The 13285-nt window shown below is 40.4% G+C and overlaps 2 protein-coding genes across 2 annotated transcripts in view; both read left to right on the top strand.

The window, feature by feature from the left end:
• LOC148010847 (cytochrome C oxidase assembly factor) overlaps positions 1-9863 on the top strand; it is a 52373-nt gene extending 42510 nt beyond the window's left edge. The window contains exon 3 of the mRNA XM_087672096.1: positions 9525-9863. Coding sequence (XP_087528222.1) covers positions 9525-9566 — 42 coding nt within the window. The 3' untranslated portion in view covers positions 9567-9863. The remainder of the gene's footprint in view (positions 1-9524) is intronic.
• Positions 567-3587, top strand: LOC148010848 (uncharacterized). The gene is made up of 2 exons (XM_087671368.1): positions 567-980; positions 2802-3587. The coding sequence occupies exons 1-2, from the start codon at positions 717-719 to the stop codon at positions 3255-3257; spliced, it is 720 nt and encodes a 239-aa protein (XP_087527494.1). The 5' UTR covers positions 567-716; the 3' UTR covers positions 3258-3587.
• Positions 9864-13285: the final 3422 nt, after the last annotated feature.

The raw sequence follows: 13285 nt of genomic DNA on the forward strand, positions 1-13285 counted from the left end.
CAAGGAGGTCGTGGTCAAAGGCAATCAGCCACCACCCCAAAGAATAGTTGCATAGAAGGCTTGGTACACTAGGGATGCCCAAGCATTGCCACTTATTGCACTGGCAATTCAGTGGTCTATAATCCCGCATATTCGGTCTGTAGCTACTTTACGGATAGCATGGCTTACACGTGAGTATTTGTTTACTGGAAAAAGTAATAGTCACATTTCTTTCTTAAAAAAGGAGCTTGAAAATGTGAAGATGAAAGAAGGTGCAAGGTTGCAGCCTTACGTATGTACGGACCGATCCATACCATACGGATTGTACTGTAAGGATCCGTACGCTTATTTTTTTTGAAAATCCCTTTTTGACCTTCAATATACGAATTTGGGCTTATTTCGGAATTTCGCCTGCAACGCTTTGTTTCGCTCTGTGTCTGCACATTGTGCACATTGCAACTAGGTAATTCTCACGCTCTCTCTTGCTCATGGCCTTGGTCCCTCATGATGCATCTCTGTCTCGTACTGTACTCTCTCTCTCTCTCTCAACCGTGAGCGGCCAATGTACTACATGATTAATCTCTCTCTCTCTCTCTCTCTCTCTCTCTCTCTCGCTCCCTCCTGAGTCCCTCTCTCTCTCTCTCTCTCTCTCTCTCTCTCTCTCTCTCCCCCCTTTGGAGTATGCTCTAAGCTCTGTCTCTCTCTTTCTTTGTGTCACACAGCTTCCAGGATCCAATATGCCGAAGCCATGCCACCCCTACTGGCAGGAGCATACCAATGTCATCCGTGTTATTAATACGCCAACCCAAGCTAGTTCTGGCACGCGTAGATGGCAGTGCAAGTATTGCAACTTTGAGCTCACGAGTACAATTTTTTGTGTTGTGATACACTTGACAGGTATTGGCACCACCAACAATTGTGGTGGGTGCAAGCAGGTGCCGCAAGATATCAGAGACAAGCTCATTGTTGAGAATTCATCAACAGCAAAGGGTTCAAAGAAGGTAAGGGGCAGCTAGCACACGCAAGATGCACTTCATGATGCGCTTGTGGGGGAGATGGGTGATTCTTCCACACAAGATCGTCAACCTACAGGGGGCAGAAAGAGGGTCCGTGTCACACAGGAGGTTGATAGGATGATGATGCATATGTGCTAAGGTAAGGGGCAGCCAGCACACGCAAGATGCACTTCATGATGCGCTTGTGGGGGAGATGGGTGATTCTTCCACACAGGATAGCCAACCTAGAGGGGGTAGAAAGAGGGCCCGTGTCATGTAGGAGGTTGATGAGGATGATGATGCACATGTGCTGAGATAGAGTACTTTGCCTTCACATGTGTCATCTCTTTCGTGGGTAAAAGAGAGACAAATAGTGGCTGAGATGGAGATTGCTCGCACTCTTGTGGAGTGCAACATCTTCTTCAATGTATTGAGGATTGATCAATGGAAGAGAATGGTGAGGGCCATAGCAAAGGTTGGCCACACAGACTCGTGGTTCGGGGTGGAGTATAACAAAATGCGTACCACGATGCTTGAAGAGCAGAAAGCCTTGAGACAAGGCATTGGTACCTGTCAAGGTAGGATGGCAGTCTTTTGGGTGCACCATCATATCTGATGGCTGGAGTGATATGTGTAGATGACACATTATCAATATTTTGGTGTCCTCATGTCTTGGCACATACTTCTTGCGGGCTGTGGATGTAGGAAAGGCAGGAGAATCCATTAGTGCTGAGTTTATTTATCACCACATTAGAAAGGCAAATTTGGATGTTGGGCCAGAGAATGTGGTCCAAGTGGTGCAAACAATGCTTCAAATTGCAAGCGTATGGGTGAATTGGTTGCGGCAGAGTTTCCTCGCATTGCTTGGACTCCTTGTGTTGCACATTGCTTGGACCTGCTGATGGAGGATATTGAAAAGTTGCCATGAGTGCAACCTCATGTTGTAGATGCCATGAAGATTACTACATTTTTTCGAAAAAAACATGAGGCTTTGGCCATCTTCAGGAGCCATAGTTCACTTGATATGGTGCGATCCTCGAAGACCAGGTTTTCTTATATGTTCGTGGTCTTGCAAAGGCTTTTTAGATTGCGGGACCCAATACTACAGACCAGTACATCAACATGATGTACGACGAGGATGAGCAACTTGAGGTTGATGCAGAGATGGTGAGTTTTATGAGCAATCTAGGACCATCCTTTGCTAGAGCAGTGGTTTTGGAGAGAGGAGGCGAAATTTCCTCTCACATGGTGGGCCTAGTACTACAGACCAGTACATCAACATGATGTATGACGAGGATGAGCAACTTGAGGTTGATGCAGAGATGGTGAGTTTTATGAACAATCTAGGACCAGCCTTTGCTAGAGTGGTGGTTTTGGAGAGAGGAGGTGAAATTTCCTCTCACGTGGTGGTAGAGCTATGGAAGACAAGGTCTTCCAAAGCTGACTCATCTTGCTCTTCGAATCCTCTCACAGGTACTCTTGACTCTTTCACAATTGCATCCATATTAAAAGTTTAATTCATTAAGGGTTTTGACTCCAAAATCGTATTGTGATTCGTGATCGTAGGATTGTTCTGCTGGTGCTTGTGAGCACAATTGGAGCACCTACTCCTTGGTTCACACGAAGATCTGCAATCGACTTAGTACCGCTCAGCTGGAGCTATTAGTGTATTGCCGAGCTAGCATGAAGCTCGTGCGAGATTATCATGCTTTGGGGACACCCAAGCAGGTATATTTAACTGTCCGATGTCGTACGTCTTTTGACACATTTCAACATAATTAAGTCATTTCTTGTGGTTTTGACTTGTCGGATTTTGCTTTTCCACAGGCAAATCCGACCCGTGTGAAGATGGTGCCAGTCTCTATTGAGGACGACGTGGAGCTGCGTGTCAGAGACGAGCAGGCAGATATTATACGACTCCTTCATAGAGAGTTGGAGAGCATCGATCGCCGTGTCACGAGGTCACACGCACGGGCTTTGGCGATACCTTTGTGTGAGGAGGCTGCAGATTTAGAGAGCGCTAGACGGAGGAGCATTCGTCGGGGGAAGCTGCTTGTTCGTACGCAGCGGACTCGGGTGAATGAGGGTGTCACTCTCATTCATACTCAGAGAGAGCCAGGAGATGATGATGTAGCACATGGATCTCATGATACATCTTTCACATCATCATATGTACCCGTGATGGTAGAGCCTGAGTATGACGACGAGGGCAATGTCCTGACAGATGGGGGCTTGCTCTCTTCTGGTGCATCGTCATCATCATCATTTGATGAGGAGTTTTGACTTTTAGATCACGTTTCATTGTGGAGTCTAGACTGTGGACTAGCCCTTATGAGCCTTTTGAGGACATTTCTATGATGTAGTGTTGCAACTTGCTATGTAGTATGTGCATTGTATTCAGTTTGTTTTGATGCATTTGCAGCCTTTTAACATGGATGAGAGTCGAGACTTTTGTTGTGTAAACATTGATTCATCAGTTTATATAGAGCTAAGAGTGGTGATTGGTGATTGAAGATTGATCTTTGATTGAAAACTGGTTTTGGTATTTGATGTTTGATTTCTGAAGTAACAAGTTTTACAACGTGCGGCAAGGGTTTTGTGATTACTAATCAAATGCGTATTAGCAAAGATCTTATTAGATTGTCTTGTAGGTCTCTCTCACAGTTTAAAATGCATTTGGATCTTTTTATCTTTATTTTGATATGAAATGCCATATCGATTGATATTTTTTACAATGGTACGTATTTTTACGTACACAAAAATTTTATTTGTATGGAACAACGTACAAATACGTGCCGTACATTATGTACAGTACGTACACATCAACCTTGAGAAGGTGATGCTATGTAGGATCATCTGAATAAAATTCAAGACTTGGGCGAGCAGTTGATGAATGTAGATGAGTATTATTCTAATACTCAGATGATCTCTACTAATTTGAATTCTTTGCCACCTTCTTATTTGGCCTTTCACAGGGCATTGAATCTTACAATATGAATCTCTTCACAACCACTTTTCTTTCTTCAGTTGGTTAGTTTGTTGCTGGAAGAAGAGCAAACAAGGAAGAATAGTGGGGTGGATGTTGTAGCCTTTGAATAAGCTTTTATGGCAAGACAAAAGGACAAGGGGAGTCAGTCCATGAATGCTCTGCAGAGTTTTGGAAGTTTTGGAACTTCATAGAACAACAAGCAGGGGTACACAAACCGAGAAGGGCAAGTGCCATTTTTGTAAAAAACTAGGTCATTACATCACAGAATGTAAGAAACTCATTGCGAAGGAAAAAAAGGAGTTTGGGATGTCTATTTCAGGTGTACTTGCTACTGCTACTGCTACAAGGTCTGTGTCAATCGTAATTGACTGTGACTACTGTTTTTACACTTGCAGTTATGATTTTTCTTAGGCAGATAGAGCATTCAGCTCTATAGAGGATGCTAGCACTTGATTCTTTGACAGTGGTGCTTCTAAGCATATTACATCTCATAGTGATTGGTTTATCTCTATTGTTGCAGCTCTTGTTGGCAAATTAGTGCAATGTGCTAACAATGCATCTTATCTTGTTAGAGGTGTTGGAGAGATTTTCTTGAAAGCCATTGATGAGTCTACTCTCCATTTGCAAGATGCATTATATGTGCTAGGGATAAAGAAGAATTTGCTGTCCATTTCTTCTTTAGCAAAATGTGTATTGCAAGTCACATTTGATGATGATAAATGCATGGTTAGGGATAATGAATTCTTGACTTGGTATTGGCTGGCACATTATGTCATGGACTTTATGAGTTGATGCTCATTCGGTGCTTTAGTCAATTTATTTGGTATCTACTATTACTCTTGCTATGTCATAGGTATGGCAGTTTGATGCTTATGCAACGTACTCAGATATTGAAAGGCTTACCTCTCTTGTAGAGGCCTATTTTTGAGCACATTTGTGAGGGATGCATTTTAGGAAAAATGCATCGTTTTTCTTTTCCTAATGATGTTGCTTTTAAAGCTATAGCTAGGTTGCAGATTGTGCAAAGTCATTGGGTGGATGTTATTGTTTCGTCACCTTCATTGATGACTTTACTCGTTTTTGTTGGGTTTATTCATTGGTGAAAAAGTTAGAAGTGTATGATGCATTTTTAGCTTTTATTGCACTTGTGAAAAATCAATTTGGATATTAGATTAAGACTCTTCGTTTGGATCGAGCGGGGAAATATATGTCTTCCTCGCTAAATAATTTTTTGTAGCAATAAGGTATTGCACATTAGTATACTACTGCATATACTCCATAGCAAAATGGGGTTGTAGAAAGAAAGAACCGGTTACTCATGGAGATGGCCAGACGTATATTGAAAGCTACGAAATTGCCACATGGATTTTGGATGGAAGTAGTTATGTGTGCTTGTCACATTTTGAATAGGTGCCCTATTAAGGCATTGAAAAATTTAACGCCTTTTGAGGCTTGGAACAGCTGTAAACCTTCAGTTGGTCACTTTCGTACTTTTGGGTGTCTTGCACATGCTTGTATTCCCACAGTATTGAGAAAAAAGTTGGACAATAAGATTGTCAAGTGCATATTTATGGGGTACAGTAGTGAAAGCAAAGGGTACAGTTTGTATGATCCTGTTTCTAAGAAAGTTTTTTTTAGTAGAGATGTGATTTTTGATGAAAAATCAGAATTATCTCTTGCTAGTTATGACACATATCAGGCTGCAAACGATGTGTTTGAAGGGCTGCTACCTATTTCTTTTGGTGGTACATTTGGAGCTTCATTTGTCAGTAGAGATGCGATTTTTGATGAAAAATCAGAATTATCTCTTGTTAGTTATGACACATATCAGGCTGCAAATGGTGTGTTTGAAGGGCTGCTGCCTATTTCTTTCAGTGATACGTTTGGAGCTTTATTAAATGAACAAAATGTTCAGTCAACTGCTCCATTAAATAATGCAGAAATTCAGCCTATGGCTGATATGAATATTCAGCAAGATGTTGAACTTCAGTTTCATCAAGAGCATGTACATAATTAGGAGGCTAGACAAATACCTAGATGGTACTTGTAGACTCTACAAGACAGTCATTTGGATGCTCCTCTTGTTGGTTGTACTCGAAGACAAACACATTTGCATGATCATTCTAATACTATGGAGTCTGTTACGGCAACAAACACACTTGATGATGACGAGCTTGATTCTTTTGAGGATGCACAACAAAGTGTACATTGGATGGTAGCAATGCAAGCTGAATTTGATTCTATCATGAAGAATCAAACATTGGATTTAGTTACATTGCCCGTTGGAAAGAAAGCCATTGGTACTAAATGGGTCTATAAGTTGAAATGAAAAGTGGATGGATCCATTGATAGGTACAAGGCTAGGCTAGTGGCAAAAGGCTATGTGCAAAAGAACGGCATTGATTATGAGGAGACATTCGCTTCTACATCTTGTAAGACTACTATTAGGTGTATGGTTGCATTGGCTGCCCATTATGGTTGGATTGTGCATCAGCTTGACATTAAAAATGCATTTTTACATAGGGAACTTTAGTAAGAAGTATATATACAACAGCCCATGGGATTTGCAGTTGAAGGATCCGAACACTTGGTATGCCGCAAGCTCCAGGAGTTTGGTATGCCAAAATTGATGCCTTCTTACTCAACCAAGGGTTCATTAACAACCCATCAGAGACTACTCTTTACGTATGTAAAGAGAGGGGATCCTTATTGGTCAGTTGTCTTTATGTGGATGACCTTTTGCTCATAGGGACACATGCTGATCAGATTTCAACATTTAAGAAAAAATTGCGGCAAACTTTTGAAATGTTAGATTTGGGGTTTTTGCATTACTATTTGGGCATTTGGTTTATTCATGATATTAGAGGCATTGGATTGTCATAGTCTAGATATATTAATAAACTCCTTGAGAGATTTGGCTTTCAGGATTGCAAGCTAGTAAGTACACCAATAGAGAGTAGACTTAAGATGTCTTTGCATGATGACAGTGACATGTTTGACATTCATATACATGCTCTAGCAGTTGGATGTCTCATTTATTTATGTAACACAAGGCCAAATATTCAGTTTGCAATTTCAATCCTGAGTAGATATATGCACAGCCTATGCATGTCACATTGGCAAGTTGTGAAGCATGTTTTTTGTTACTTGCAAGGCACTAGGACTCTTGGATTGCTTTATGCCAAGGGGGGGCCGTTGTAGTTACATGCTCACAGTGATTCCAATTGGGCTGGGGATTTTGATTCTCGTCACTCTACAAGCGGAAATTGTTTCTTTCTTGGCTCTTCTTGCATTTCTTGGCTTAGCAAGAAATAATCCACTGTTGCCACATCGTCTTGTGAAGCTGAATACAAGGTAGCTTTCACTACTATAGTTGAATGTGTATGGTTGAGACGTTTGTTGGCTGATCTTGATGTATCTGTCACGGAGCCTACTCCTTTGTTTACTGACAGTTAGAGTGTTGTTGTAGTGGCATGGAACCCAGTGTTTCATGCACACATGAAACACAGAGATACATTATCACTTTGTCAGAGAGAAGCTACATGCATGGGATATCAGCCTTGTTTACTATCCTACCAACAACAATGTGGTAGACATCTTCACCAAAGCTCTTCCTTGCCACAAATTTGAAGTGTTTCTCAATTTCTTTAAATTTGATCTCCTTTGGTGCATGATCCTTGTATGCTGATCACTTTTCACTCTAGGGAGGTTTGTTGGGTTTTACTCACGCCTACACTCACAAAGGAGTGTCAGTGATCCGTAGTAGGACACTGGGGCACTTTTTACTCTCTGTAAGAGAGGTTTTTCCCCCTAGTCATATTATGATTTATTTGTGTATTTATATTACACAGCTCGGTCACTTATCACACATTACACAGTTTTGTGTGTGAATGCACCTCAAGGTACTTACACAACCCTAAAGTCTAAGGGTTGTACTTTTGTACTTCGTCTTACACACATTGGAACTACTAAAGTTGTGTAGTGACCACACACTCTCTCTACTATCTACACTTTGTGCCGAGCTGATAGCTACTATCTCTGATTCAACAGCATTTGCTTCCATGCATGCTACCTCCACTTGGATCATGAGCTCTTTTTGCTAACCCTTCGTGGTCAAAAAACCCTTGCACTAGTGCTGTAGAAAATAAATGAAAGTTTTTGGAATCTTGCGACTCCAATCGCTTCTTTGCACGGTTGTCAAGAGTTAATTTTCACACCAATTGTAAGACACCAGTGTCCTAAATGCGCAACTTAGTAAAGATAAAAGGACCCAAAGGCGAAAATGATCCTTAAATCTTGTATTACAGCCGTAATATGGATGTGCACAAGGTATGGCTACCGATGGTGTATCCAGGCTGTGCTCCAGCCCTGCATGCTATATGGCGCACTCCACACTGTCTGCAGAGCACGTCCATGCCCAATCCACCGTCAATCAGTCACAATCAGCCTTTCTTGGTCTTGCTGAGTCATAGATACACAGCTTGCGCTTCCCAAGGGTCAAGCCACATGCCACCCTGCATCCATGATCTTACTTAGATTCACCCAGGAAATGATCTCGATCAATCCAGATCAGATCATTTCTGTTAGTAAAGAAAATGATATTGTTGATGACTTGCCAATGATGCTTCTTGCCTATCACAATGATCACCCACAATCTCTTCAGCTGTCTTAAATAGGCCAGTGTTTCACACTAGCTGACTTTTAATTGTGTTGCAGCATAATCTTAAAATCTCAAACTTCTAATGACCCCATGTCATGCTGCTGTTGCACACATGATCACATCACTGGTCCCACACTGACACCATGAAGTGCACTTGAATGAGTGTGCTTGTTCATATGTATTTAGCCAAATCTTGGCAGCTGTGGCTTTTGTCAGGACTGTGCCATGGTTTTTCTGAGGTATTTCTTATTCATCAATAAGAGATTACCCCATGTTTGAATGTTGGCACGTGAAACCACCCAATCATGATCTCAGTTCTTTTATCATTAGTATGCACTATGCAGTCACTGTTGTACTTTTTCATAAGTCACTGGGACTGTTTGTAGTTTGTGGATCTTTTAACAGTTGGCTGTAGTTCTGAATGCCATCTGGCATTTCTGTGCATCACAGAAGGTTTGGCTTGCATCAAAGGCAGTTTAGCCTGCAGTTTAGTTATTCTCAGCCTCAAGTGTGCCTAGAAAGTCATCAGCTGAAGCTATGATCATAAGCAATGCAGTTGCTGATTTCAGTATAATTGGTGTGCCAACATATCATGGTTGTGACACGATCAGTTGTGGATTCTATTACTGTAATAAGCAGGTCTAAATTGTGTGTTGGCAGCATCCTGAACCATTTCTAGCTTAGGAAGGTTGCATTTTTTAATTTAGTGCCTATGGATGGTCATAAACTCTTTTTCTTGATGAGTATTTGTTTCTGTGGATCTTGCGTAATGCATGGAGTATTGAGAGGTGAGATACTGTGGTCATGTAACTTTGGTGCAGAACGTGTTGTCTCAAGTTTGGAACAACAGCTTCATGGTTGCAAATTGAATTGTGATTGACCAGTGAACTTTTGTGGGCAGGTGGATATGCGGTCGCGCATTCGTGGAAACAAAGGCTATTGACACTTCATTTTTGTACCTGCTAGTTTTGTTGGTTGGCTCTAGATGAACCCTTCCAGCAGTGATGAGAGTAAAGTGAGTGAGTAGGTTATGAAAAGTCTCTGTATGATATTTTGTATATAACCAACACGGGAACTCAGACTAACTGATGGGAGACAGTAGAGAATATGAATTGTCTATTTGCAGGTGGCTTTTGTAGTCCCTGCTTTTGATTTTGTTAGTGGTTCCTTTTGGTGGATTGAGTTGAAAGGTCTACATGAATACAGCTCTGTATGCAGAGGGAGTCTGAATTTCTGGTGATCTCAAGGCTGATCTCAAGGCTGTCCTTAGCTGCATTCAAAATTCTGGATGGACCTGGGGAGAAGCTTGAATCTGTTTGGGAAATAAATGTGTGTGTTAGTAATCTTTGTACCAAATGGACATCAAGTCAACACTTTGTATGCCTTTGGATGTTACACTGCTAATGTCATAACCCATGGCAGCGCAATCATCCACCCTTCTTGTTTACATGAGATTTGTTGTGCACTTACAGCTCAAATAGATAGAGAACTTCAGTGTGCTTTTTATTCCAAGAAGAGGAATTTGGTTAAAAGGAACCTCATTGATCATTACCACTGGGAGAAATATACAAACTACAAAATCCCTTTACAAAAGATGAAGAGGCGAAACATCTAAAGGGTAACAGCTCCTTGGCTTTCTGCACAAGGGAGATGCCTTAAGATATCTGAAGACATGCAAGACTTATGCACGTGTAAGTTCATTCTCACTTCTATGCTATTTTTGACATCAGTATGAAACCAGTTTGGAGTATCCCTGCTTTTAGATTCTAAGGTTTTAGGAACCTTAGCTTTTGTTGTTATAGCTTGACTAACCTGATGTCAAGCTTGTTGTGTGTGTGGATTGGTGCACGCATAAGCATTTGTTTTTGTGGCATTTGGTATAGATGACTAAGCTCCAAAGGCTTGGTGCGCAGTTTTAGTTTGATTTTGAAGAGGCGAGCTCCTTCACAACAACAACAGTGATGGGAAGTCTTTTGGAATCACCTTTTTCAAGTTTCACTGTGTTTACAGAACAAAAAAGCCCAACCAAAATTTTTCATGTTTGGTTGAGGAATCTACTCAAAGTCAGCTATGTTTTTAATTTAGATATTTGAATAACACCTTATTGAAAGATATGATCATGCTTGGGAATCTGTTACCATTGGACAATGCTCTTTTGTGCTGTGATTTGGGCTTCAGCATGTCCATGTGCTTGATGTGGATGCTTGATACTATCTTGCATTCTGTTGAGGCAAATTTAAAAAGGGCATGTCAATCTATGTCTAACGGAGTCAGAAGCGTGTCCGCACGTTGATCTATAACTAATGAAGTCAAAGCAGTGTATGCACACTCTGACCATGTTTTTATGCACATCAAAGTGTAGACAAGAAGGTCTGTCATATGTACTACAGTGAGAAGTACAATACCCTTGTGGGATAACATGGCCTGTCTATGTGGTTATTAAACAAACCTGTTTGAGAGACTTGTCATTGGGTGGTTGGAAAACGATTTACACCATTTTGATATATTTTATTTACAGTGCCATTCAAAGTTCCATACTACAATCTATTGTGCAACCCTGTTTGCGATCATTAAATAGATGCGTTCACATCCAAAGACAAAAGTAAATGTAGGATGACATTGTGTTTGTCCATTTCTTGCTGTCAAAGGTATGCAGTCCACAGCTAAAGCATCTGCCACATGGAGTTGCAATTATGTTGTGTTTGTTTTCGCATACATGTCTGGTATACTATCAACAAAACTATCCACTACAACTATGATTGGTAAATACATGAATGTCTACACAGACAAGAATAATAGTATGTTTATAGCTTAAAATTTTTTGAAACTTTGATGATCAATGGGAAACTATATTGTTTGTAGGTAGAAAGTAACGCTTGTAGAGGTGGACTTTCCTCTACTACATTGTTTGCAGGTAGAAAGTAATGCTTGTATAGAGAAACTATATTGTTTGCAGGTAGAAAGTAATGCTCATCATTTTTGCTGTGAGCCATGCTACTATTTGCACCATTCTCATTTTAGAAAGCCATTGTACAATAATGATTTGCATGCTAGTATTTAGTTCATTTCAGTTGGAGCTATTCACTATCAACCACGTGTGCGTGCGTGTCAATAAGTAATCCAATTTTCCCCAGGAGTATTCAATGCAACCTTGAATGCAGTAATCTAATTTTCCCCATGAATATTCAATGCAACCTTGAGAGCACAAAGAAAAAAACCGCGTGCAATATTTTCCTTGAATGAGGAACCTACTTAACATGCATTATACAATGCAAGATGTGATATGATACTTTGATCACCAACATACAAGGTGTCTTGATCTTTAGTGGCAACCCTTGCCCAATCTATACTGATTCGCTCTTTTTATAATCACCCCAAATTAAGTAAAGTTGGCTTCGTTATTTCATGGAAGTTTGTTGAGTGCAATGTACTTTGCTAAATACATTGTGAAGCACAGTTGTTTAATGTTACTCCATTATGTGTTCTCTACCCGCTCTCATCTCTCATTTGCGTTGATAGCCATGATCTTGGGCTTGTTGAAGGTTAACAAAGCAAGGTCTTATATGTGAAAGACAAGATCCTTGAGTCTAATGTCATACTTTCTCTCAAAGCTTTTTGTACTAGGTACTATGATTTGGAAACATTTGGAGTTTTGTTCTATTTCATGGGCGAGTGCCTAGAGAGGATGAACTCAATAGATGGTTCACAGAGCAAGATCTTATGTGAGAAAGACAAGAAGTCCTTTTAAGGCTAATGTTACACTTTTTATCAAAGCTTTTTGTGCTAGATATTGTGATTTGGAAATAGTTGGAGTTTTACTTTATTTCATGGTTAGAGTGCCTAGAGAGGATGAATTCAATAGATTGTTTTGTAGTACCTTTCATGCACGTTATTCTCTAGTTTCCCATAACATTATGGGGAAAGGTGTCTGCCATGTTTTGTTGAAGTCTCAAAATGAGAGAGAGAGAGAGAGAGAGAGAGAGGATATTATCCTATCTTGTGGGCAACAAAGGAAACCTTGTATATTTCCTTCCTTGGTTTATAGGTTTTGCATAAGAGGATTTCTTGCTTATTGAATGCTTTGTAGTTTGAAAATGAGGTTAGAAGCATTGTTATAGTGCTTGGAAGAGTGCCTTATGTTGCTATTGTGGTTTCTATGAAAAAGGTGATTGGAGAGTTGGTACTTTGTGGGATCGATGAGAGGGTCAAAAATGCCATTGAAGCACTCATACTTCTTACTCGTGTATTTACAAATCTCTATACATGTATACTTGAACTATGGTGTTAGTATCTTAGTAGTGACATACTAGTAGTATCGAGTGTGTTCTTGTTAAGAATCATGCTAGTATATTTGGGTGGGTTAGTGTTACCATAGTAGGCTAGAATCTAATGTGGTGACTTGTATTTATCGATGCTCACTACGCTTCTAGGATTGCTCGCAAGCCTTTGCAATGGAATAGTAGGCCAACTGAGTACTATTCTACACTGGTGGATTATATTTTTACAAAATAATAGACCCACCAAATGTAGTGGTTGTTTACTTTGAGAATTTTCTAGGCAAGATAACCTTGTTAATGCATGGTTATTTAGTATCCTTATGTAACAACCTTGAAGCGTTGGGCTACTTGCCCTAATGTTGAGAATGTTGGGCAAATAGTGCTC

Source organism: Lygodium microphyllum, chromosome 29 (genome assembly GCF_053477565.2).
Source record: "Lygodium microphyllum isolate KBCC chromosome 29, Lygodium_microphyllum_v1.1.10, whole genome shotgun sequence".
Lineage (NCBI taxonomy): Eukaryota > Viridiplantae > Streptophyta > Polypodiopsida > Schizaeales > Lygodiaceae > Lygodium > Lygodium microphyllum.